At 44.4% G+C, this 27,970-nt stretch overlaps 1 protein-coding gene across 6 annotated transcripts in view; it reads right to left on the minus strand.

Moving 5' to 3' along the window:
- Positions 1 to 760: 760 nt before the first annotated feature.
- Positions 761 to 27,970, minus strand: part of BBS9 (Bardet-Biedl syndrome 9) — a 547,267-nt gene continuing 520,057 nt past the window's right edge. For all 6 annotated transcript variants that reach the window (XM_074988121.1, XM_074988123.1, XM_074988125.1 and 3 more), the window contains one exon: positions 761 to 4,819. In XM_074988121.1, the coding sequence (XP_074844222.1) occupies positions 4,779 to 4,819 (41 nt within the window). In that variant the 3' untranslated portion in view covers positions 761 to 4,778. The remainder of the gene's footprint in view (positions 4,820 to 27,970) is intronic.

Raw genomic sequence — 27,970 nt, forward strand, 5'->3', positions numbered from 1 at the left:
ATTAGATATTAACAAAAATGTATGCAGTCTACTTTATTTACCAACAACAGCAGTATTATACACTGTAAACTTATATGTATTTGCTGAATATTTGTATTTACTTTCACTCTACTGTACTTAGGAAAAAAGTAACTATAATTTACTTATGGTTAAAATGCCGGTTATTTGAGAGTTCCAGATAATAGAATGCCATCTGTGAAAGAGTTTACTGTATATTTATTCCTGTGTTTGATATTTCAGGGTCTAAACTTATTTGTGTCTTAAAGAATGTGGAGTTTGTGGGCCAGTAGAGTAATTGCTAACCTTGTTTATTATGTGAAATTGCAAGAACTTGCAGGGAAAGATGAAGTAGAGAAGTGGCTTCAGACACTACACCAAATCATATTTTTCAACTACTACATGAATCACAGAATCATGGAACCACAGGGATAGAATGGACTGTGAAGGTCATCTAGTTTAACCTCCTGCCAAAAATGTGCATTCTTATCAGAGCATGGGTCATATGAGTATGCATGATCCATGTTTTACACAGTTAAGGATTTCTAGGGTGGCACAGACATTTACTCAGTTACATCATGTAGGTGAACACAATGTATAAATATTGGAAGGGAGCTGTGCTACAGATTAGCTATTGTAGGACAGACAGGGATATGATCACTCTAGCAATACCAGAAGTTCAGTACAGAAGTGTGTCATGTATCGTGCAAATACCTTTCCAGCTTGGCTTTTAAAGGAAGACTCTGTAAACAGGATATTTTGATAAGGAAAGATATTTATTAAGTATGATGCATAGACTAATTTTTTTTACTGAAAGGATTTGACATGGAAATTACAATCTCTGCTAAGCATACCTTAGTTTATGGCAGTAACTTGCTTTTCAAATGAACAAGAATAAGAACATTCAGACATATCTCTAATACAGTTTCTACAGTAAATGTTAAAGAGGAGAAAGCACACGTTATTAAAGTGAAATCAATCTCCTTGAACTATAGCAATGTCCTTCTTCTTAGCTGAATGCTATTTTGACAGAAGAATCAATATAGGGACAGGCAAACCAGAACAATCTGTTGGTTTGAATTAAAGGGTGAATTCAAACTCTAAAAGATAATCCAAGCCCAAGTTTTGAGAAACAACTGGATTTTGGTCATTAGATATGTAATAATTGTATTGTTCTATTCTTAAAAAATCAAGAGCAAAAAAGGTAACAAAAAACCATTTGGACAAATATTGTTCAGCAAATAAATTTTACAAAACATGCCACCATTCAAAGAAAATCAAATGTAGTTTTAATTTCACATTATGATTTATTTTAGAAAACACATTTAGCTGTGAAGAATAAAAAATAGTTGGTACCACTGGTAACATAGTATTAAAATGTCACAATGCAGTCACCATTTTTACAATTAGGTATGTCTAAAATTGATTTTAACAAAATGATTGCTGAAACTTTATTTTTCTCCAACAAACACATAAAAATATATTATCTTCAAATAACTCAGTGAAGCTTAGACATTCTGCATATTAAAGTTTGGTTGAATGAAAATAAGTTTTCATATGAGTGTTCCTTTTTATGATATAAATAACTAGGATTCTAGATAAGAAAAATGTATTTACATCTCAATCTCATTTTGAAATAATGTGGTTTACTATTCAGCGAGAGACCTGCAAGAGACCTGGTACACTAGAGAATGAGATGGCCAGTACTATCTATATTTCCCTCAGTGACATCTGATGTTGAGAACTGAACCTTTGGTCCTCTGCAATTGGTAGTACTTTTTTCATATTTTTTGGCTTTGTATAGCTTTTAAAAATCTTATAATTTCATCTTGATTTTGATCCAACCACAAAGATCAGATTTAAATGAAAAAAAATCATACTGATGCTGAGTACTGCTGAGAGCTTCTTCTTAGTGTTTCCTGTTGCAGTGTTCTATAAACCACTAAATTGCAGTGACTTATTTCCTCTGGCTTATTTTGCCATGGCAAAACAAATGGTGTTTGTACCCAGTTCAAACAACTCTGTTTTAAATCCTGGTGACACTATTGAATGGTAAAATTTATCATGTTATAAAGAGACCATAAAATATTACTTTGCACAATTTTCTCTTTGTTCTATATCTAATATGTTTTTTCATTCCCTTTCAACAATGTTATGGGTTGACTCTCTATAGAGCTTTCCCCATTCAGACCATGGAGCAAAATAGGCAAACAGGAATAATAGCAATACAAACATGTTTCATTGATGTCAAACAAATGTAATATAAATAGAAGGACCTAACATAACTGATGTGAACCTCTACTCGTTGCTTTCCTCAAACTCCCAGTGAAGTCAATGACAGTTTGGGATGACTGAATCAGACCTAATGATAATTATCATAATGTAACATATCCCACTAAATCCCTATGTTTGCTTTCCCACTAATAATATATGTATATAGAATAGCACAGGATTCTTTGGTTCAGGGTTCTACAGTATAATGGCATTTCTATGGTACCATGAAGGGATTTTTAGTACTAATTGCTGTTGATTTGTCTAGGTTACTAGCACCCACTAAGACCATTAAAAAAAACAAAGGTTTGACATCTGTGGTTGAAGTTTAAGCCCAGCAGTTAAAGTAATTGATCAGCTCCCCATGGATTTTCTTTGGTCATTGAGGTGTGTGTGGAGACTACAGGAGATTATTTTATTGTGCAATTTTAGCAGAGCAGCAGAATCTCCTTACAAAGGGTCAGATACTGCTTCCCTGGGGGGGCGGGCGGGAACATGAGAGAGACAGAGTGGGAAGAACACTTCAGGAGGGGAAATCTTTCTATGCCAGAAAAGTGGAGCTTCTCCCCCAAGGGAGGTTTTTGGCCCCCATGAGCTGCAGCTCCCTGAGATTTGCCAGGATAAAGAGCCATCTGGATGGAAGCCCTGCAGCTTCACTCTGACTCTAGAGCCACCTGCTCCCTAGCTGCTTGGCTCCATTTAAAAAGTCTGCTAAAAAAGACAATTCTGTACAACTGCAGTAAATACAAATGTTGTTGATATTCTTGATAGAGCATCACCATGGGACTGCAGCGGAGGCTACCTGGCAATGTACAATTGGTCAAGGAAGGAGGAAATGATTTTTGGAAGTTAGGAGAGGAGAAAGGGGCTGGAAGTAGATTTAGTACTTATGAAAGTTACTGGACTGATGTTCTGGAGAATGAATTTCCTTCTTTAGCCACAGAATGGAAACAGTACAGATAGTAGTAATATAAATTTGGAATTCTCCCTTCCACCTCCCCTCCTGCTGCACTAACAAGATTTCACAACTGAGATGAAGAAATCTCTTCTATGGATGACCAGTTAAAACAGTGAATTTCTATGCTGACTAAGGCCTTGTCTACGTTTACCTTTACCACTGGTCTACTTCAGCTATGCAATAGTTAACATACCTACCATGGTGTCTTCCAGTAAGGTCAACATGGGGCTCCTCTCCTGTCGACATCAGCTACCCTTTTTCTTTTGCTGGAGCAAGCTTGGAAATCTATTTACTGTGTCTTCAATGATGGGATAAATTGATGTGCAGTTGATTGATCCATGTGATTCAATCCCTGGTGTAATATAGACATATCCTTAGGCTATCTACAATACAGAATCTAGTGGTACAACTGTACTGGTGCAGCTGTACCACTGTAAGTTCTCCTGTGTAGCTGCTTTATGCCAGTGGGAGAGAGCTCTCTGGCCAACACAATTAAGCCATTCTCAAAGAGCAGCAGTAGCCACATCAGGAGGAGATCCTCTCCCACTGACACAGCTCTGTTCACATCTCCCTTTTCTCAGTGAAATGTATGTCAGTCAAAGATTTAAAAAAAAACATTTCAAAAACGTATCCCAAGATTTTCAAAGGTGATTTTGAGTGCCTCTATTTTAGAATATCCCGTCTGTAGACACTTTAACAGGCCGTGATTTTCAAAGGGCTCAAACTCTGTGAAAATCTTTGAACGGTTTCAGCTTGGGTTCACAAAAATTGAAGCACTCATAGTCATTAGTCACATCTGAAAATCTTGGCTCTAACCAGAATAGAGTGATTGATAATAACAAGTATCACCGTATTTAAAATGGCAGTAAAAAGCACAATAAGAAGATCCAGGTGTCTATGTTCTTTGGGTAATTGCAATGTAAACTTCATTCATGGGACTTATTTCCTAGGAAAAGGGAAGGAGACATTTTGCACTTGACAATCATAATTTACACTGTATCTTTTGCAAACAGAAATATAAATCAGGGATGAGGGGGACAGAGAAGCCAGGATAGATTATCTATTTTTCTTCTGGTGATGGTTTTTCAGCTGTGTGAAAATTGTAACTGGTTAGTTGAGGAGGGAGGGAGACTGCTATATTTTGTCTAAATGTGTCATTATGAGAAAATTGTAGTGTAATCTCAAAGGGAGGGGGAGTACAGAATATCTAAAAAGCCTAGCTGAAATCCTGAAACAAAAGTTGCTTTTAACTGAGTGTAAACAGTCAGATCAGTCAACAAGATTTTTATGACAGGCTAATACCACAAATTAACAAACATTTGCTATAACCATTTGATAAGTGGTTAGGCTTTATCCAGAGAATGGATGCTAAGACTATAGTTGGTAAAGAGATCTAATCAATTTGATGTGAATAAACTTTTTTGTACAATTAGTGGGACCTTCTCCTTCTGAAGGCTCCATTCAGAGCAGAGTAATGTGGATTGGTACAGCTGCATTGCAAATGCATTTGACATCAGAGAGAAAAATCCTCCTGAGGATCCTCTTCATATTTTCATGGCTTTTCAGCTTCCTCTAGTGCACCCTGGGGCAAATCTGAAGGACAGAAAGATAGATGAGGATGCTTATAAAATTGTTTTATACTTGGCAGGCATATACAATGCATTGTTGATTCCTCCAGAGTTTGGAAAATTCTTGGTTATATTAGAGGAAACAGTTAACTGCATACAGAAAGTCGAAACTACAAAATGCTCAAATTGCAAAATCAAGCACTCAAAAGTGAGGCAATGCCAGATTTAAGGTCACCTGTGCAAATTAATTTGGCTCAGTTTGCGTATGCATTATTATACAGTGTTTAACTTACATGGTTACATACTACTTTGTCCACAGGAAAAAATGACACAGAACACACATCAGGTAAATAAAAAAATGTTACAATTAGCAGCATTTTACCCGTACTTTGCCCAGATATAAATGCCTACACAAGTTGCAAAGTAGTGGAGAAGTAAGCACTTTGTTTATTAATAGCCTTGAATATAGAAGCTATTTTAAAAGATGCATTCTTTCTGACACTTTTGAAAGACTGATGTTTTGAGAAGTTTTACTTGTGGAAGCCTCATTGTTTTTGTTTATAAAAAGTCAACAGTATTGCGGGTGAATCAAATCTGCATTTGATCTAAATCTACACATCAAATGCAAAGAAAATCAGAAACCTGTGAGTAGGAGGTGAAAAATTCCCAGACTGAAGTAATTGTGGACTAATCAAATGAAAGCCTTGCCTAAACACAAACGTGCATTTTTAACTAAACTGGTTTAGTTAAAGTAGAGAAAAACCACTATGGCTTCACTTTTATTTCAGCTTGAAAGTGGCTTGTTGTGGCCCATCTTAAAACCAAAGTAGGTCTGGGTCAAACAACATAAATAAATAAAAAACAACAACAATAATAATGCCTAGCACTTACATAGCACCTGTCATCTGTAGATCTCAAACCTCTTTACCAAGGAGGTCAGAATCAATAACCTTATGCAATGGCTGGAGGAACTAAGGTACAAAGCAGTGAAGAGGTTTGCCCTGGAGGTCGGAGGCAAAGCCAGGAACATAACCCATGCATCCCCATAACCCATTGCTCTGTCCACTAGGTCACACTGCCCCCATAAGCATGTCCACACAACCTTTTGCACGTTTAAATAAACTAATTTCAAATTATATACCTCCAGTTTAATGGTATAACACTTGTGTGTAGACAGCCCTCAGGTTTTGGGTTTTGTTTTTTTTAAAGTTTGTTTTTGTCATGAAGTGCTCGGTGGGATGGCAGGAGATTGAACAAAGTGTACTGAGAGCCGAGAGACAGAAGATGCAAAATGTCGGGAAGTCAAATAGAGAGAAAGAACTCAGTGATAAGACCACGGTGACACAAAAGACCAAAGTGGTGGGTTCTCAGCAACAGCTTTAATTTCCCAAGGAGCTCTGAGGTTTCCCCTGAAATTGTCTATTGTTTAATTGTCCTTTTAAACATACCACTGTTGAGAGCTGGTTCAGGTTTACAAAATTCATCTCTGGCATCCTTTGTGCCAAACTATTAGCATATAGCACATGGATCAGCACTAGTCCCTGTTCTAAGGTAATGCTTTCATTAACGATTTAGAAGAGGGAGCGAGCAGCATGTTAATTACATGTGCAATTATCAAAAACTGGGATGAGCTGCAGATGCCGGGGAGGAGAAGGAAAATACTGCCATGAAGCCTAGGGAGATTAGCAAGATGGACAGAAAACAAAATCGGATTTAACTTTAAATACATTTGGGCAATAAACAATCAAGAACACACGTTCTTATGGGAGATAGAGACACAGCAGCATAAAGAGACTTTGAGGTAATATTACAGCAAATTAAGCAGGAGTTTGCAACATGATACTGTAACAAAAAAGCCCAATGCAATTTAGAACTGCAAAGGCATTGCATAATGGAGTGGGGAGTTAACAGTCTGTTTATGGATGGCTCTGCTGTGATCATGGGTGAAATATTGTTTTCAGCATCAGAAAGGTGTCAGAAAACTGACCTGCTACCAAGTCCATTGAAATCAATTGAAAGTCTCCAGGGACTTCAGTGGGCTTTTGACCAGGCCCTCGAACAACATCTATGACCTGATGACTGAAAACACTGGCTTCTGAACAACCTTACAGAGGCTATATGCATCCAATAGATTAGCTCAGAATCAACAAAAGGGTGGAACTATGGGGCTTGATAGTGTCTATCTGAAGGGCATAAACAACAGAGAGATTAATTATTGATGTTGGGTTAGGAGGGTATAGGAAGTAGCAATGGCATGCAAATAAGAAATGGAACATTTAGATAAATATCAGAAAAAACTTCCTGACAATGAGATAATGTAGTCTTTAGAATAGTTCCCTGAGGGAAAAGACCCATCATTTAGACATTTTAAAACAGACTGGACAGAAATCCTAAATGCCTAAATTTTCAAACGTGCCTGATGAATAATTGTGGGTGCCCAACTTGAGGCACCTTCAAAGTATCAGATTCTTCAGAAAGCACTGTACAATGTGCATGCATCCTTGGAAAAACCAGGCTCCTTTAATGTGTATCTATTTCACCACTTAAAATTTTGAGCCCTGTGAAATCATTAGATACTTTTGAAAATGCAGGCCAGAAAATGTCTGAGTGTAGCAGAGAGGTCTACTGGAAAAGAGATGGACTGAAAGACATAATGTAGCTTTTTCTTTTGTGTCTTGCTTGACTGTGTCTATGCACTGATTAGCCGCGTCTACACGTGCTGGCTACTTCGAAGTAGCCGCGCCAACTTCGAAATAGCGCCCGCCACGTCTACACGTGGCGGGCGCTATTTCGAAGTTGACATCGACGTGAGGTGGCAAGACATTGAAGTCGCTATCCCCATCAGGAGATGGGAATAGCGCCCTACTTCGACGTTGAACATCGAAGTAGGGCACGTGTAGCCGATCCGCATCCCGCAACATTGAAATAGCAGGGTCCGCCATGGCGGCCATCAGCTGAGGGGTTGAGAGACGCTCTCTCCAGCCCCTGAGCTCTATGGTTGCCGCGTGCGGCGGCCCCTTAAAGCTCCCCACTCCCTGCCTTCCCGTGCAGGAAGCTGAGAGCGCGTGCAGGAGGCAGCAGTAACACGCGGCCAGACTGCATGCCTCCCTGCAGCCCAAAGACAGCCCGCCGCTGTGATGGCCGCCTGCCAGCCCCCCAAGCGCCCCCAGGGCACCCCCCCCAAGGGGAGCCAGGGCTCCCAGCCTGGCAGCCAGCCCTGGAAGAGGCAGAGGGGCCCCTCCTGGACGGAGGCCGAGATCCGGGACCTGCTGGGGCTCTGGAGCGAGGAGGAGGTGCTCCAGGTAATGGGGAGTGAGAGGCGGAACGCAGATGCGTCACTTGGCTGGCCGAGGGCCTGGCTGCTCGGGGTCACCCTGCCCGTACTCCTAAGGTCAAGGAGCTGCGGCAGGGTTACGCCCGGGCCCAGGATGCGGCCAGCCAATCTGGGGCCGCCCCCGCCACTTGCCCCTTTTACAGGGAGCTCAGGGAAATCCTGGGCCCCTGGCACACCTCCTCCCCGCCGGCCAATCTTGACACCTCGGCCGACGAGCCCCAGCAGGCCCTGGAGGCGGAGTCCACCCCGGAGGCAAGCCCCGCACCCCAGGGCCCCCCCCAGGAGCCCACCCCTGGGATGCCGGAGGAGGAGGAGGAGGGGGAATCCTCCTCCAGTGATGGGGGGCTCCACATCGTGCTGCCATCCCAGAGCTCCAGCAGGGCGTTCACCCACAGGGTGTCCCCTGACTGTGGGAGCAGACCGTCAGGTATGTACCCCCCCCAGTGCACATCCCTGGGGTTGAGGGGTGGGGACAAGAGACATGACCAGGGCCCTCCACATGCCCAGATGACCATGGCCCCAAGGACAGCAGTGGCACGTCCCTCAGAAGAGTGCATCAGCCCCTGCCCCCCACAGCAGGACAGTGCCATGCCCCATCTCTGGGGATGTGGGGAGCGGAACCTAGGGTCCCCTGGGGGGAGGGGGTGGGACACCCAGCAGCAGCAGCAGCATCTCCCGGGGACGGGGATGGGGAAGCAGCAGCAGAGGGGTGGGGGGAAAAGGGCCACGGCTCGGGGGCCACACTAACGGCTGTCTCCACTCTTCTTCCCCCCCTCTGTTCCACAGCTGCACCATCGGAGGGCCCGGAGAGTGCCGGTGAGGTGTCAGTGGTCCCAGAGAGCCCACCGGGGCCATCGATGCAGGCCACCCCTCGGCGGAGCACCGACCAGCCCCAGAGCGGGGCCAACGTCAGACCCAGCACCACCACCGGACGGCGACGGACCCCCAGCTGCTGGCGACCCTCCGGCGACAGCTGGAGGTATCGGAGCAGCGCCTGCGGGTGGACGAGCGGCACCTACAACTGCAGGAGCGGGCGCTGGCCTGGCGCCCGGAGGCATGGGGGGCCTTCATGCACACTTTTGAGCGCATAGCAGACTACCTGGCCCCCCATGCCATGCCGCCCACCGCTCTGCCCGCCCTGCCTGCTCCACCCGCCGCTCCACCCGCTGTTCCACCTGCCATCCCACCGCCATCCGCCACCGAGGGGCCTTCCACCGAGGGGGACCTGGGGCCTGCTGACACCTGCCGGCCGTATCTGCCGGTTCACCCGGCCCCCAGCCAGCCTCGGCCAGGGCTGAGGCCGAGGTGAGGGTCGCACCCACCAACCCCAAGCGCTGGACAGTAGGGGGTGCGGGGCCCAGGACGTGGCCCCCCCTCCCCCTTTGTACATATCCCCATTATGTTGTATATAGTTTGTATTAGACCCCTGTTATTTTATAATACCTGCCCCCCCATGTAAATAGTTCTCCCCTTCCTTGTGTTCCACTATTTATCATATAATATATATATATATATATATATATATATATATATATATATTTGTAGTAATAATAAGAGAACTCACTGTTTTGTGGTTTCACGAACAACAGGTCTATTTTTATTTGCAAGAAAAGTGGGGGGGTTGCTCTTGGGTGCTCTGTGGTGTGGGCGTAGGGGCAGGGAGTGTTGTGGAGGATGGGGGGGTACAGTGGGGGGCCTGCCAGCGTTCACCCCGTGGCCTGGTCAAAATGGGCCCGCAGGGCCTCCCGGACCCGGCTCCCCTTGGGGTCCACCTGATGACTGGGGGCAGCGGGTGGCTGCACGTCAGCCCTGCCAGCCTCCACAGCCCAGCCCTGAAAGAATGCCTCCCCCTTGCTCTCCACCAGGTTGTGGAGTGCGCTGCATGTGCCCACAATCTGGGGGATGTTGGTGGGGCCCACATCAAGGCGGGTGAGGAGACACCTCCTGCGCCCTTTGAGGCGGCCAAAAGTGCGCTCAACCACCTGGCGCGCATGGTTCAGGCGCGTGTTGAAGCGCTCCTGGCTGGCTGTGAGATGGCCCGTGTAAGGGTGCATGAGCCAGGGCCGGAGAGGGTATGCTGTGTCTGCGACGACACAGAGGGGCATGGTGGTGTCCCCCACAGGGATCTCCCACTGGGGGATGTAGGTCCCAGCCTCCAGCTGGCGGCACAGGCCCGAATTCCTGAATGCCTGGGCGTCGTGGGTGCTACCAGGCCAGCCAACATAAATGTCCAGGAAGCGGCCCCGGCTGTCCACCCAGGCCTGGAGGACCACCGAATGGTAGCCCTTCCTGTTCAGGAAGCGTCCTCCACTGTCCTCCGGAGCTCAGATGGGGACATGGGTCCCATCCAGAGCCCTGAAGCAATTTGGGAAACCCAGGGTGGCAAACCCCGCGATGGCGGCATCCGGGTCCCCAAGCCACACGAGCCCATGGAGGAGCACAGCGTTGATGGCACGGACAACCTGCAGGGGAAGGACATGGGAGAGCACCAATAAGGGGTGTGCAGGGTGTGTCTGGCCCTCCCCCCCAGGGCTCCCCTCCACCCCCCAGGGCTCCCCTCCACCCCCAGGGATCCCCTTCCCCCGCAGGGCTGCCTCTCCCTCCCCGTGGGTCCTCTTACCTCCGTGAGGACAGCCCCCATGGTGGCCTTGCCGATGTCAAACTGCTGCCCCATGGATTGGTAGCTGTCTGGAGTGGCCAGCTTCCAGACAGCGATGCCGACCTGTTTCTCCACGCTGAGGGCACGCCGCATGGTGGTTTCCTGGTGCCTCAGTGTGGGGGTGAGCCACTGGTAGAGCTCCAGGAATGTCTGCCAGCTCATACGAAAGTTCTGGAGCCAGCGGTCGTCGTCCCACTCGCCGAGCACCAGCTGCTCCCACCAGTCGGTGCTCGTGGGGTAGCTCCACAGCCGGCGGCGTGTGCAGCGGGGGGGGCGGGGTCCGGAGGACAGCAGGGTCTGGGGTTACTTCTTCCTCCCCTGGGGGCAGCTCCCCTTCCACGAATAAAAGGTGATCAGCTGCCTCCTGCATGGCATTGAGCAGGGTGAGCAATGCTCCTGCAGGGGCGGCTGGGTGGACCTCTGGCTGCTGCTGCTGCTGCTGCTGGGGGTCCATAACTGCTTCGTCGAGGTGTGCATGCCTATGGCTCTGCAAACCGCGTGCTGTGCAGGCTGAGTGTGTCTGGGAGGGGCCCTTTAAGGCAGCGGCTAGCTGTTGCCCCGGAAGCGCTAGTCCGCCCTGTGACCCTGTCTTCCGCTGTTCCTGGCACCCTTATTTCGATGTGTGCCGCTTTGGCATGTAGATGCTCCCCTGCAGCGCCTACTTCGATGTGGTGCTGCCCAACGTCGACATTGAATGTCGACGGCACCAACCCTGGAGGACGTGTAGAAGCTAGTCATCGAAATAGCTTATTTCGATGTCGCCATTCATGTGTAGACGTAGCTATTCTGTGCTAAAAAAGAAAAATACACCGTTATTTGGGATATAAAGTAATGCACAAGACGTTCAATAGCTATATTTTCCTGACACTGATTCCACATGCTGCTAGTTCTAAAACTGGCCATAAGTTATAGAGTTAAAGATAAATTATGTACAGTCCTGAAATATAGAAGAGTATCTCAGACAAAGGTGCTAGCCTTTTCTGCTACAATGAGAGGTTTGTAGAAAAAAGGAAATTAAGTGGGCACCATTTTTGTTGCTTTCACTCACTTTTTTACTTTTTAACACAGTACCAAACACAAATTTAAAGAACGATTTTTTTTTTTGCATTTGACAACTAGAAAATGTCCCCACAAAGTTCACATTGTTTCATATAGAAACTAGGATTCAGACTACCGCAGTTGTTAATTCACCATCAACTGAAATGTTTTTAAAGGTGGCAATTGACGACAGAGGTATAATATGTGACAACAATAAATTGATGCTGATAATACAGAGTGCAGTTTTTGGCCCCTCCTTATGAAAAAAAGATTGAAACATGGGGAAAGTTCAAAGAAAGGCAAATAAAATGACAAAAGGGCTAGAATGCAGTGTTGTCATAACCGGGTCGGTCCCAGGATGTTAGCGTGACTATGTGAGCATGGTCCAATAAAACTTTCACTCACTTTGATTCTAAAAGTGCTAAAAGAAATGAAAGATACTTGATAGAATTATTTATATAACCAGTGGGAAAAGGGCAATTTTAAGCCGATTACAAATACTTGAGAGCTATTGGAGAATGGAGAAGAAAGGACTGTCTTCTGCAGTCCAACAAGGCATTATGATGTAAACATTAAGATAGACACACTCAGGTTAAACATGAGACAACAATTAAGAATCATGGCAATTAGGCAATCAAATAAGCTGACTAGGGAGTTACATTAGAGGTTTTCAAAGATTCATTAGATGAAGTCCCAGTGGGATTATCATACAAAAAGATGCAGAGGAACTTGAATAGATGACCTGAGGGGCCTTCTCCAACCCTATCATCTATGCTGTTATGATTTATTCCGAGCAGAATATTTTGGACTCTCATGAATTACTGGCTGAATATCCTGGATACTGGTATACATTAGTTTATTTGTAGCATGCATAAAACTGAGCCAAATGCTGTTTTGGAAGTGCTTGATCTACAGTATTCAATACTTCCTAAACTCTGTTTCATAGAGTGACTCAGAGGCAGGACTGTTATAATAGCAGAACAAAAAGCTATTTTGGTTTTAGATTAGGTTATGGAAAGGAGGAGACTTTCCCCCACGCAACAAGGGAGTGAATACAACAATTTCATGGACAGTTTTACAGCCATTCTTTTAAATACATGAACAGCCTCCAAATAAACCAGTTCTACAGTCAGTATTTTAGAGAAAATATTTAAAAGGAGGAGAAGGGCAATGTACCAAATGAACAAAGTTAATAATAGTTACTTTTGCTTCTTTGTTACTAAGATAAGACAAACTTTTCCCAGCACCTTTCAGCCATCCTTGAAATAATCATGATAATTTCCTTCTAAGAACTCCATCCATCCATTGTTTATAATTTTCATTATCGCTATAAAACTGTGTGAGCAAAAAAACGCAGCTTCCTTTTCCTTAACATGTAATCTTTCTCCCATAGACATGTGCCAAAATGGTGTTTCGCAAGCCTAAGAAAGTAACAATTTGTTAATCCTAAGGAAAACTGTGAGTGAGTATCCTGAACTGCCTAGGAGACAGATATAAATTCATGATTTTTATTGTAATTAGGAAGCTAGATCATAGAATCATAGAATCACAGAACTGGAAGGGACCTCAAGAGGTCATTGAGTCCAGCCCCCTGCCCCAAGTAGGATCAACCCCAACTAAGTCATCCCAGCCATGACTATGTCAAGCCGGGATTTAAAAACCTCCAGGGATGGAGATTCCACCACCTCCCTAAGCAACGCATACCAGTGTTTCACCACCCTTCTGATGAAGTAGTTTTTCCTAATATCCAACCTACTCCTCCTCTTCTGCAACTTCAGACCATTACCCCTTGTTCTGCTGTCTGTTGCCACTGAGAACAGTTTCACTCCATCCTTTTTAGAGCACCCCTTAAGGAAATTGAAGGCTGCTATTAAATCACCCCTCAGTCTTCTCTTCTGCAAACTAAATAAGCCCAAATCCCTCAGCCTCTCCTCATACGTCATGTGCTCCAGCCCCTTAATCATTTTCGTTGTCCTCTGCTAAACCTGCTCCAGCACATCCACATCCTTTCTATACTGGGGGGCCCAAAACTATACTCCAGATGTGGCCTCATCAGTGCCAAATAGAGGGGAACAACAACTTCTTTAAATCTGCTCGAAATGCTCCTCCTAATGCGTCCTAATATGCCATTGGTCCTCTTGGCTACAAGGGCGCACTGTTTACTCACGTCTAGCCTTTCATCTACTGTAATCCCTAGCTCCCTTTCTGCTGTACTGCTGCTTAGCCAGTCAGTCCCCAGCCTATAACAATGCCTGGGATTCTTCCGTCCCAGGCATGGTACTCTACAGTTTTCCTTGTTGAACCACACCACATTTCTTTTGGCCCAATCCTCCAATTTATCCAGGTCATTCTGGATCTTATCTCTACCCTCTAACTTATCTATCTCTCTCCTTAGCTTGGTGTCATCCACAAACTTGCTGAGGGTGCAATCCAGTCCCTCATTCAGTAATTAAAAAAGACATTGAACAACACTGGCCCCAGAACTGAGCCTTGGGCACTCCACTTGAAACCGACCACCATCCAGATATTGAACCATGGACCACTATCCATTGGGCCTGATCATGAAGCCAGCTTTCTATCCATCTTAGAGTCCATGTATCCAAACCTACTTCCTTAACTTATGGGCAAGAATGTCGTGGGAGACTGTATCAAAAGCTTTACTGAAGTCAAGGTATATCACATCCACTGACTTCACCATGTCCACAGAGCCAGTTATCTCATCATAGAAGCTAATCAGATTGGTAAGACAGGACTTGCCCTTGGTGAATCCATGTTGACTACTTTTGATCACTTTCCCCTCTTCCAGGTGCTCCAAAATGGATTCCTTAAGGATCCCTTCCATTATGTTCCCAGGTACTGAGGTAAAGCTGATCGGTCTGTAGTTCCCTGGATTGTCATTCTTTCCTTTTTTAAAGATGGGGACTACATTTGCCTTTTTCCAATCATCTGGAATCTCCCCCAGTCTCCAAGAGTCTTCAAAGATGATGACCAAAGGGTCGGCAATGACATCTGCCAATTCCCTCAGTACCCTGGGGTGATTATGGTGTTGAATAAGACCAAGCTATTTACACATAGTTTCCTTTAGTACTTTAACGTGAATGTCTATAGAAACCAGGATTCAGATCTCTGTTCAATACCATATCATGTGCAAGAGACAATTAAGAATGCCTAATACCATGTTTGAGTCACCAATCGTTTATAACGTTTAGAAAGATAGAGTTTTTGCATTTGAAAGTGGCATGGTACTGGACAAAGTAATGCAAAGGCTAGACTGCCACACTCACAGAAGAACTGTATAATTCAGAGTTAATTCTACTTTTGGTTTGAGACATGATGGAAATAAGAGCAAGCCATTCATTCATCAGACTTCTCTTTGTCTTATGAGTCTGGATAGACCATGATATGGGTAATGGGATGCAGTGTTTTTAATCTCTTGGTCACTGATTTGAATACAGCTACTATGGTAGCTGCAGCTGACAGACAAGACTATTTGGTAGTTGTGGTGTTGTAGCTGTGCTAGTGCCAGGATATATGAGTGACAAGGTGAGTGAGGTAACGTTTTATTGAACCAATTTCTGTTGGTGAGAGACAAGCTTTTGTGCTTGTACAGAGCTCTTGTTCAGGTCTGGAAAGGTTCTCAGAGACCTGCAGCTAAACACAAGAGAGAATAGACTGTTTAGTGTAAGGCAGTGATAGGCAACTTAGGCTATTGAATGGGCTACATGAGCAGCCCTCCTTCATCTCAATGGGTCACAAGATTGTTGTAACGAAGGTGGTCTACGTGGATAGTGCAATTTTGCTAATTGCACTTGCATGCCTAGAATTTGTGTGGCGTACAGATTGAACCGAAGCAGAGGTTTGATTGGACGTAGAGGGAGGGCACGGCTCTGACAGTCAGTGTTGTGTGTCATCAGCACGCACATCATTTCACATACCCTTGCTTTGCATGTGCGTCACTTTAGTAATACAAGTACGAAAAAAAATATAGGGATGGAGATCAGCTGAATCTGGCAACCCCGCACCTTGGCAATGGTAAAGGAAATATTTCATGGACCACATGGAGAATCTTGATTGTTGCACAACACTGATGTAAGGAGTTAACACGTGTTCCAAGAGAACATTCAGTGTGAATGGCCAGTTAACACCTATTTCTAGTCATAGGACAAAGGAGGTTTAAGGGGCTATAGATTGTTGGAATGAGTCTTAAATCGAGTGTCCTTACTAACTCCATTAGTGTCATGAATGAATGCCTGTAAAGGGTTAAACCAGAGAGAGTGGCTTCTCTGTTGGCAAGCAGCCAGGTGAGCCAATGGGAAGAGAGGGGATCTTTTGAATTGAAACAGTTACCTGCTGAGGAGGTCTTTTCTTTTGTGTGGCTGGAAGAGAGAGACAGAGATGTTTTAAGTTTGAGCAGAGCTTAAGGAATTCAGTAAACATCCAGGCCACATGATTTGGGCATACAGATATACGTAAGTAGAAAGATAATGTTTAGTCAGACACGATCATGTTTTTTTTTAAATTTTGGGCTTGATGCAGGACTTCACAAACTGGCTGATGCACCCTCCTGTACACTATAACTTCTAAACTGAATCCCAGGGAAGTGATTCTCTATGTTTTTATCTACCCCTTTTTTTAAGGTTGCTCTATAACACCTAGCAACCAAAATAACTTTATCACTATACTTTATCTTTAGTTTTATTAATAAATCATCTATTTTAAGTCTATGATTTGATCCCTGTGTCCTAGAGACTGGCCTGTGTATATGCATGCGTAAGACTGAAAGGGCAGCTATCAGATTGAAGCTTAATTTCTTCCTTTTTGTTTTCAGGCTGTCTCCTAAGGGAGGTTAAGAGCTTCAGTTAGGTCACAGGGAGACATCTCATGTGTGTCTAACTGGGTTGTAAAGAGGAGTTTTCTCACTTGGGTGATGGCAGGGTCAGAGAATCTCTGACCTTGAGAAGCTTTTAAGCAGGAGCCTGGAGAGGCAAAGTATTTTTAGATCTCTTGTGGTCCCCCACCTTCTGCGCTTGGAGCGTCAGAGGGGGGATGAGCCTTGACAATTACTTTTAGTAGTTCTGAATGTAAGCTCTCAGGCTCACCTTTTGAAGCTGTTATGCAGGTTTCTTTGAGGATAAGTACTGAGTGGTCAGTTATGGAGTGACTGTTTTGTGAACAGGAGTGGCTGTTTTGTGAAAAGTATTTCACAATTTTATAGTAAGTCAAGCTAACACAGCAGAGGTGTCAAGTATCAGAGAGGTAGCCATGTTAGTCTGTAGCCTGGAGAACAACAAGAAGTCTTGTGGCACCTTATAGACTAACAGATATTTTGGAGCATAAGCTTTCACGGGCAAAGACCTGCTTCATCAGATGCATGGGGTGGCCTGGTTTCAGAGGGGTTTTTAAAGAGTGGGGTCCCAGTAAAAGGGAGGGCCAGAGCTGGCAAGGTCTATTCAGCAAGGTGGAAATGGCCCAGTATCAATAGTACATATCAAAAGAGGAAAAAACAAGTTAGATCAGACAGGGGGATCTGAGCCTTTGTCAGAGTCTAATGGGGAGATATTAACACCCAGGGCAGAGAAGCTGTTTTTGTAAACTGTAAGCCACTCCCAGTCTCTGTTTAATCCTTGGTTAATGGAGTCAAATTTGCAAAGGAATTGCAGCTCAGAGATTTCTCCATTTGATTTTTGAAATTTCTTTGTTTCAGAACTGTCACCCTTAAATCTGCCACTGAGGCCGTGTCTACACGTGCCCCAAACTTCGAAATGGCCACGCAAATGGCCATTTTGAAGTTTACTAATGAAGCGCTGACATGCATATTCAGCGCTTCATTAGCATGCGGGCGGCAGCGGCGTTTCGAAATTGACGCAGATTGCCGCCACGCAGCGCGTCCAGACGGGGCTCCTTTTCGAAAGGACCCCACCTACTTCGAAGTCCCCTTATTCCTATGAGCTCATGGGAATAAGGGGACTTCGAAGTAGGCGGGGTCCTTTCGAAAAGGAGCCCCATCTGGACGAGACGCGCGGCGGCAATCCGCGTCAATTTCGAAGCGCCGCTGCCGCCCGCATGCTAATGAAGCGCTGAATATGCATGTCAGCGCTTCATTAGTAAACTTCGAAATGGCCATTTGCGTGGCCATTTCGAAGTTTGGGGCACGTGTAGACGTAGCCTGAGTGTCCAACATTTTCATGGCTGACCTGGAACAACGCTTTCTCAGTTCTCATCCCCTAGCACCCCTCCTCTACCTGCGCTACAATAATGACATCTTCATCATCTGGACCCATGGGAAGGAGGCTCTTGAAGAGTTCCACCATGATTTCAACAGTTTCCACCCCACCATCAACCTTAGCCTGGACCAGTACACACAAAAAATTCACTTTCTGGACACTACTGTGTAGATAAGTGACAGTCATATAAATACCACCCTATACCGAAAACCCACAGACAGCTATGCTTATCTACATGCCTCCAGCCTCCATCCAGGACATACTACATGATCCATAGTTTACAGCCAGGCACTAAGGTACAACCTTATTTGCTCTGATCCATCAGACAAAGACAAACATCTACAAGACCTTTACCAAGCTTTCCTCAAACTACAGTACCCACCTAAGGATGTGAGGAAATAGACTGACAGAGCCAGACGGGTACTCAGAAGCCACCTGCTACAAGACAGACCTCGCAAGGAAAACAACATCACTGACCATTACATACAGCCCCCACTTAAGGCCTCTCCAATGCATCATCTTCAACCCATCCTGAACAATGATCTTTCATCTCACAGGCCTTGGGAGGCAGGCCTGTCCTCGCCTACAGACAGCCTGCCAACCTTAAACAAATCCTTTGCAGCCACTACAAATGACAAACTAGTGACTCTAGGCCTGGAACCAGCCCCTGCAACAGTCCTTGCTGCCAACTCTGCTCACATATCTACAACAGTGGTATCACCACAGGACCTAACATCAACCATACCATCAGTGGCTCCTTTACCTGCACATCTGCTAATATAATATATGCCATCATGTGCCAGCAATGCCCCACTGCAATTTACATTGGCCAAACTGGACAGTCTCTCCGTAAAAGAATAAGTGGACATAAATCAGACATCAGGAATAGTAATATACAGAAGCCGGTGGGTGAATACTTCAATCTTTCTGGACGCTCAGTGGCAGATTTAAGGGTGACAGTTCTGAAACAAAGAAATTTCAAAAATCAAATGGAGAGAGAAATCTCTGAGCTGCAATTTATTTGCAAATTTGACTCCATTAACCATCGATTAAACAGAGACTGGGAGTGGCTCACACCTTACAAAAACAGCTTCTCTGCCCCGGGCGTTAATATCTCCCCATTAGACTCTGACAAAGGCTCCCATCCCCCTGTCTGATCTGACTTGTTTTCACCTCTTTTCATAAGTATTGTTGATACTGGGCCATTTCCACCTTGCTGAATAGACCTTGTCAGCTCTGGCCCTCCCTTTTTTTGGGACCCCATTCTTTAAATACCCCTCTGAAACCGCCCCCGACTCATGCATCTGATGAAGTGGGTCTTTGCCCACGAAAGCTTATGCTCCAAAATATCTGTTAGTCTATAAGGTGCCACAAGACAGCAGAGGTGTTCACTTTTCACTTCATCTTGAATGGCATCTGCCCCCAGGGCCTGCAATTTGGCTGCCTCATTGCCAGACTGCCAATGTGTGCAGCTGCGCTACAGCAGAATTAGAGAGATTCATTTCATGGCAAAATATCAACTTCCTAGAGATTGCTGAACTGCTAACTTAATGTACCAGGGAAGGATCCACATTTTAAACAGAATGACAAATTCTTTTTTTGTTTGTTAGCAGTAAAATTTTGCTTTGTATAATATTGGAAAAACGTGACCTTTTCTGGAATTTTGGCATAACAAAATAGAGACTATCCTTGCAATGGAAAAATGTCCTCACCAAGTACAGACACAAAAAACACCAAAAAGATGACAGGTATTTAGAAATTTGGTCACCTTTTTCAGGCACACTCAGAGAACACCCTGTTTAAAATACAAATCCTTTTAATGGAGCATTTACATTTATCATGAATGTCTTTATTTTGTTCTCCCCAACTAACCAATGTTCCACTGGAAACTTATCTTGCAACTAGAGTTTCATCACTTAATCAGTGAACTTCAGCCTATCTCAAGACTCCTTAAAAGCTTGTTTGGAGTGCATCCTACTCTCCTCTCACATTATTTATACTAATCTACCAAAACAACGTAGGGACCTCATTTGAAACAGCTAGGAGCACAGTAATGTTTTAGGCAAAACACCACTACAAAGTAATGATTATCATTGAGCACAGTACCATTGCTCCCCCCTCCCTATATCACAAAAGAGTCGAGGCCAGTGTTCCCTTTCCCTTTTTTTCCATCTGTGTTGGACTAAATTTTGTTATGTGCACCAATGCAACAGTGAATGTGCACCACCAATAGAAACAAAGTCTCTTTTCTGAGCTGCCTTTCTCTGTCAGGGTGGATTTTTCAAACCGTAAGAACGTTTGGGGGTGGACTAAGAGTCTAAATTAAGTCATAATAGTGAAGCTAACCTCTTTTTATGGATGATATAAATCTCAGGAAAAGCTCTGAATAGCGCTAACTACAATACTTAATTTGCAATCTGTAAACTATATGGGGCTTTATATACCATCAACATGGCAACATGTGGAATAACAGGAATCTTTGGGTTTGAGTAAAAAAAAAACTAATGAAATTTTGATGACTAGGGAACTCATTAAAACACATAGTTATGGTACAGCCCTGCATTCCTTGTGCAGCTTACATTTCTAAGGCCACAAACAAGCTAATGCATGGAGGCATTACCTCCTCCTTCAACAAAGACTTGGCAAGCATGGTCTATGCAGTCCTGGTGAAATGGCACCACTCTTCAGTACCAGAAAATAGAGAGAAATTGGAAGAAATTCAGAAAAAAATCAACATAAATGACTATGTGGCTGGTTATTAGGAAACGTTAAGATATGTGGGAGGGAGAAATTAAGTAATTGAATAACAAAGGGAACAACAAGAAGTCCTGTGGCACCTTATAGACTAACAGATATTTTGGAGCATAACCTTTCGTGGGCAAAGACCCGCTTCATCAGATGCATGAGTGGCGGGGTGGGGAGGTGGGGTTCAGAGGGGTACTTAAAGAGTGGGATCCCAGTACAAGGGAGGGCCAGAGCTGACAAGGTCTATTCAGTCAAGGCAGAAATGGCCCATTATCAGTAATATGTATCAAAAGAGGAAAAAACAATTCAAATCAGACAGGGGGATGTGGCCCATTGTCAGAGTCTAACGTGGAGCTGTTAACATTCTTCTGTATCTTTGAGAACAAGAAGTCCTGTGACCACATTAGACTCTGACAATGGGCCACGTCCCCCTGTCTGATCTGACTTGTTTCTTCCTCTTTTGATACATACTACTGATAATGGGCCATTTCTGCCTTGACTGAACAGACCTTGTCAGCTCTGGCCCTCCCTGTTACTGGGATCCCACTCGTTAAATACCCCTCTGAACTCTCCACCCCTCACTCATGCATCTGATGAAGCAGGTCTGTGCCCACCAAAGCTTATGCTCCAAAATATCTGTTAGTCTGAAAGTGCCACAAGACTTCTTGTTGTTCTCGAAGATACAAACTAACACGGCTACCTCTCTGATACTTGAATAACAAAGGAAGATTTAGGATTTTAGTATTTGGCAAAGATATAAGACTAGAAGCAATACAATGAACTCAAAGAAATCCTGTGTAGGTTGTCTAAAGTACAATTAGTGTCTCCCAAAGGAGCTGACGATGGAAGCCACATGGTTAGATAGATACACAAAGTGCCATAATGGAGAGAACAATCCTGCAGTTAGGGAGATGATCTAACCGGAGTTTTCCATTTCTTACTTCTGTACTTATCATTTAAAAGATTTGAGGTGTTACAAATTCCTAAGTGTTTTGTAATACCCTCAGAAACATCCGCTTTTGCATACCAGCAAGTTTTCAGTAAGTGAATATTCTTCAGCATGCTCTTATGTTTAACAATGGTATGTTATAGTGCAAATGCTAAACTAATATTCAGAATTTCCAGGGATTCTTCTGGAAATAACATTCAACAGGGCTGTACCATCTGATGTCATTTTTCCTTTGAAATCTTGGGGAAAGTAGGAGAGTCAAAGGACGGGAGGCTGATTGGGGGAAAAGATGTCTGAAATAAACAACAAAGGCAAACTAATACTTGGTGTATAATATTTTCCCAGCTTGAATTTCACACATATACTGTAACTTAAAAGGAATGAGGAAAAATACTCCAACACCTTTTTTCCAAATGCAATCTTTTGATAATTTCTCATAGTGGCTTAAAAGCAAAGAAAAAAGGAATACATTTAAAGTAATAGCTGAGAAGTCTTCTGGAGAGACTTAGAAAAGCTTCTTTCTAGAATTTCTCCAATATTATGCCAGTATTTAGCTGTTTGTTATTTTATATCACTATTTAGTTTTTTTGGTTAAAATTCAATTTTGGCTATTATGAAGGGTGATAGATTATGTTTTTAAGTAAAAACCAATGACAATACACTTCATATTTTCACTATCAAATTATATCCCCTATTGACGGTGTCATAAACATCAGTATAGTCAAAGATCTAGAGCCTAATTCTCCTCTGATTTTCACCACTTCTCCATTGACACCATTCACTCACTGACGTAATTAACCAGACTCCTAATTTCTAGCTAAATCGTAATGCCTGTGTCTGTGTTGCCAATTTCAATATTGACTGTGCAACAGCAGTATGTTACTTAAGTTTGATGATCTCATTAAGAAGTTCCCAGATCTGTGAGATTTTGCTTTCCTCCTGCAAAAACTGAGCACCTTCTGACCGCATCAAAACTAACAGGAGTTGAGGGAGCACAGCACTTTGGAAGATCAGGTTCGTTAGCACTGTGCAAGATTGGCTAAGACAAAAACAACAATTAGCGGAAGCCAATAGGCCTGCACCTAAGTCTTGGAATGATGAAAGTCGTATTTTTAAATGTAGCATGTTTTTTCTCAGTGGCACAGGAAACAATAAAAGGTTAGTGGAGTTAGTTTGCAGGGGAGCAATATAACTTTTATTGGTTTGTGGGATTTTGTGAGAAATAAATCAGACTATTATAAGAGGAGAGCTAGAGCCCCGTTGAGCTAACAGATTCAATGCTTACAAAATTTCAATAGCAATATATTCACAGTTGTTATGGATTTCAGTATAAATGCAGCTTGAATTCAAATATATGTTTTCACTAGTAGTGCTGATCAGAATTATTGATACTTTTTCTGCCCTGAAAAAGAAGCCTGGTGGCTATGTGATAACACTGCATAACACTTGGATCACTGATTTTTTTCACTGACCAGTAAATAAACCAAGAAGTGTAAACAATTTGATTTTTGCTGACTATGCACTGTACAGGATTATTTCCATAGTAAGCAATAATGTGAATTATGTATCTAGCTGTGTTGGTTCCAGGATATTAACCAGACAAGGTGGGTGCGGTAATGACTTTTTTATTGTACCAACCATCTATAACACACTAACAACCCAGCTACCACAGCTGCTTCCTACTTCCCTTGCTTTTCTCCCTGGGACTGGCAGGGTGTTAAGAGGCCACTTTACCTTATTTGGTTCCTGGAAATATGTGTTAAGTACTGATGCTAAGCAATCTGTTCCACCTTGTAGTTAGCTGTGACATTCTGAGGCTTTGTCTGCACTGCAGTTAGACCCCTGCCCCGGTCCTGCCAGTTGTCAGACTTAGGCCTCCTCTACACAACCAAGTTTTGTTGACAAAACTTATGTCAATAGCCAAGATGACAAAAAAAATACCTGCCAAAGGGTGGTCACTCTTTCTGCCTCTGTCAATATATTTTGTCTACATTGGGGCACCATCATCAAGAGTGTGAGCAATGCACTGTGGGTATGCATTCCACAGTGCAGTGTTGTGGGAAGATGGAGCTGATCACTGCACATCCTTGGATTTACTACCAGTTCTCCCACAGCCACCTCAGCTGCCAGGAGCAGCATCAAAAGTAGCTATGGCTGTGTCTACACTATGAGATACATTCCAATTTGAAGCAGTTAGCTTGATATTACCACGTGACTGTCATAACTGTAAATATCATTAGCTTGATTTTGAGACCACTAATATTGAGATAACAAAATCGCAGTTACCTGATGGGTGTAGCATCAAGCTCGAATTCAGAAGTTCAATTAAAAGCCAGTGTGGAAGTGCCACGTCTTAAAATCGAATGTATTAGCCTCCAGAGTCCCATATGCAACCTCTAATGCCCCTCACTGCTCCGCTCTGGACGCTGCTCTCCAGTTAATTAGATAACCGGAAGACCGTGAACTTCAAAGCAGGAGCAGCAAGCCTGTGGCTGTGGGCTTATGTTTGTTTGAGAGCCTGAGAAATGTCTTTCTTTGCTATTAGCACTGTGAGCGCATCTACCCATTTCAAATAGCTCCTGCAGGGAGTTTCTGGTTCTGTCTCTACACCTAAGCTGCCTGGCACCAGCACTGCCCCGCCGCTCCACATGGCAATAAGGCTGTTGTGGGGGTCGTGCTTGCATAACATGCCGAAAAACTTCTCGGTGGTTTACATTCGTGTGTGAACCCCCTTCCCTCCCCTATAGGCGCCACACAGTCTAGGTCTTTCCCATGCTCAGCCACCTCATAGGGGTAGCCCCCAACCCAATAAAAGGCTGTGCCTGCCGTTCAGTGTTGACGCGCCCATGTATAGATTGCATGCGTTTAGGGCTTCAAGCGTGGGACAGATATTCAGGGGTTTGCAGCTGCTGGGAAGAAGTTTTCCCTGGCAGCTAAGATATTCAGGGGTTTGCTGCCACTTGGGGGGAAGTCTCCCCCTGCAGCTAAGATACTCAGGACCACCTCAACTGGCCACCCCACTGAACACTCACGTGCTCATAGCATGGGACCACAGGGGCTTGCAGCCACCGGGGTAAAGTCTCCACCAGCAGATAAGATAGTCGGGGGCAGACTTCAGCTACTTCAACATTCCAAGCAGCGCTGCAGCCGCAGACCACAGCGTCTCCCCATATTCCCCCCAGAATATTTCCGGGAGCTTGCTGTCCATTGCAGACACCTGCTGGTTTTATATTTCGCTTATAAAATCTTTTTGCTAATATCTGCTATCTGTCTTCATGCTTTGACCCCCTCAGAAACACAGGAAGTGAGGGCCAAGTTGAGATTCCTGTTTGCGATATAAGTTTAGTGTATGATATTTCACTGCACCGCCCATGTTGGCAATGTCTGTATAGTGAAGGAGAAAGCCAAAAATTCTTTTTTTCCTATACTTTTCTATCCTCTACCTTATATTTTTGAGAATAAAGTATGGGTCCCTGTATTATTTTAAGGGATCACATGCAATGACAGGAGGGGGGTCCACTCAGTGGAGGGCCAGTTGAGAACACACTCGTTGCACAGAAGCCTTATAGTGCACCGGAAAGCCAAAGACTCTCCCCATCAGCAACGCTCTTTCTGAAAAACTTTCCTATCTTATCTTTGTTTGTGCTTTTCGGGGTCCCTGTATTATTTTCACGGATTGGGTGCAATCACAGAGAATTCAGCTACAGAATAAAGACATTTCTGTAAACCTTTTTGTTGTCTGTGTGGATGCCCTACTTTTCCTTCCTTTCAATAGGAAAAATAGACATTTGTTTAGCACGTGAGAGGAATGAGGAAAATGCAGTGTGGGAAGACAATGACAAAGACCAGCGAGCATACCCAGAATGCTGTGGGGATGAGGGAACTGTGAGATAGGTTCCCACAATGCACTACTGCAACAGTCGATGTTTGCCAATTTGAGTGTGGCGGCAATGAGTTGACTTTGTGAGGAGCACGTGGGAGGTGAGGATGGTCAAATTCGAATGTATAAATTCCAGAATTACAAAATCAATATTAATAAATTCAAATTTATCTCATACTGTAGATTCAGCCTGAGTCAGCTCTCCATGCTGAGGCACATCAAAGCAGCAGATCAGTTTCTCTCCCCCCGTTTCACCTCCCCACTACCCTACCCCATGATGGCATTTTGCCTGCTGATATGTCCTTCATGCAGGGCAGGACAGGAGCATTCCAATTATTTGCTCTTTGTTTGTTCCCTAATGGAGCAGTACACTCAGCTGTCAGATACTTCCTGGAGCTTTGAAAGGGGAGGGGTGCATTCCTGCAGAGCAGCAAAGATCAAAATACTGAGCAGAGCGATCAGAGCAGGCATTATGGGATACTGGCGGAAGCCAGTTTTGTTGACAAAACAAACAGCAATGTCTTTGTTAACAACAAAGCAAGGGGAAAGAAAAAAAGTCTCTCATAGGAATGGAAGTATTTTGTTGCTGAAAACAGTCTTTTTTCCCAACAAAAGTCCCTTTGTGTACATATGTTCTCTCCATTTTTTTTTCACCAAAACAGTTTTTGGTGACAAAAGTTGGTAGGGTAGACAAGGCCTTAAGCTAATGGGCTATTTAAGTACCATGCAGATAGCCTCAGAGGGGTAGCCATGTTAGCCTGTAGCTTCACAAATAACAAGCAGCCCTGTAGTGCCTTAGAAGCTACGTCTACACGTGAATGCTACATCGAAATAGCTTATTTCGATGTAGAGATCTATTTCGATGAATAACATCTACACGTCCTCCAGGGCTGGCAACGTCGACGTTCAACATCAACGTTGCGCAGCACCACATCGAAATAGGCGCTGCGCGGGAACGTCTACACACCACAGTAGCACACATCGAAATAAGGGTGCCAGGCACAGCTGCAGACAGGGTCACAGGGCAGACTCAACAGCAAGCCGCTCCCTTAAAGGGCCCCTCCCAGACACAGTTGCACTAAACAACACAAGATCCACAGAGCCGACAACTGGTTGCAGACCCTGTGCATGCAGCATGGATCCCCAGCTGCAGCAGCAGCAGCCAGAAGCCCTGGGCTAAGGGCTGCTGCACACGGTGACCATAGAGCCCCGCAGGGGCTGGAGAAAGAGCGTCTCTCAACCCCTCAGCTGATGGCCGCCATGGCGGACCCCACAATTTCGATGTTGCGGGACGCGCAACGACTACACGGTCCCTACTTCGACGTTGAACGTCGAAGTAGGGCGCTATTCCCATCCCCTCATGGGGTTAGCGGCTTCGACGTCTGACCACTTAACGTCGATGTTAACATCGAAATAGCGCCCAACATGTGTAGCCGTGACGGGCGCTATTTCGAAGTTAGTGCCGCTACTTCGAAGTAGCGTGCACGTGTAGACACGGCTAGAGACTAACAAATTCATTATTTCATGAGCTTTCATGGGGAAAACCTTTCAGATGACTGGAGCAAACATTCAGGTTTAGGCTGCAGCCTGAGTTCTGGAACCTTACAATCTTGTAGGGTTCTAAAACCTGGGCTCCAACCTGAGCCTAAATGTCTACTCTGGTAAATAGCAACTTAGCCTGAACCCCACAGTTCAGGTCAGCTGGGATGGGCCAGCCGCAGGTGTCTAACTGCAGTGTAGACATAGAATTCAAGGGGTGAGAGGGACCTTGAAGGTGATGTAGCCCATTCACCTGGCAGGGCTAAATACTATTACGACTCTGAGTAAAGTTTTTCAGACCTGAAGAAGAGCACTATGTAAGCTAGAGGGCTTGTCTCTTTTACCAACTGAAATTGGTCCAATAAAATATATTATCTCATTCACCAGTATCAGAGAGGTATCCATGTTAGCCTGTATCTGCAAAAACAACCAGAAGTCCTGTGGCACCTTAGAGACTAAAAGCTATCATGGAGCATAAGCTGTTAGTCTCTAAGGTGCCACAGGACTTCTTGTTGTCTCGTTCACCTTGTCTCTCTAATAAAGCAAAGATGATTTACCAAATATCAGCAAAAATGAACTAAGTGGCAATACAAAACTACAATTTTAGAAACAATTTCCATAATACACATTGTAACTCAGGCTTAACCAGGCCTGTTGTGCTTCAGTTTCTCAACTGAGGGGTGCAGGATGGGAGTGCAGAGGATTGAAGGGAGGGAGGGAGAAAGTGGGGTGCCAGGTGCTGGTTCTAGCCAGGAGGTGCTTAACTAGGCAGCTCCTGGCCAGCAGCCTATTAGGATCTGCAGGAAGG

This window comes from Carettochelys insculpta, chromosome 2, assembly GCF_033958435.1.
Source record: "Carettochelys insculpta isolate YL-2023 chromosome 2, ASM3395843v1, whole genome shotgun sequence".
Lineage (NCBI taxonomy): Eukaryota > Metazoa > Chordata > Testudines > Carettochelyidae > Carettochelys > Carettochelys insculpta.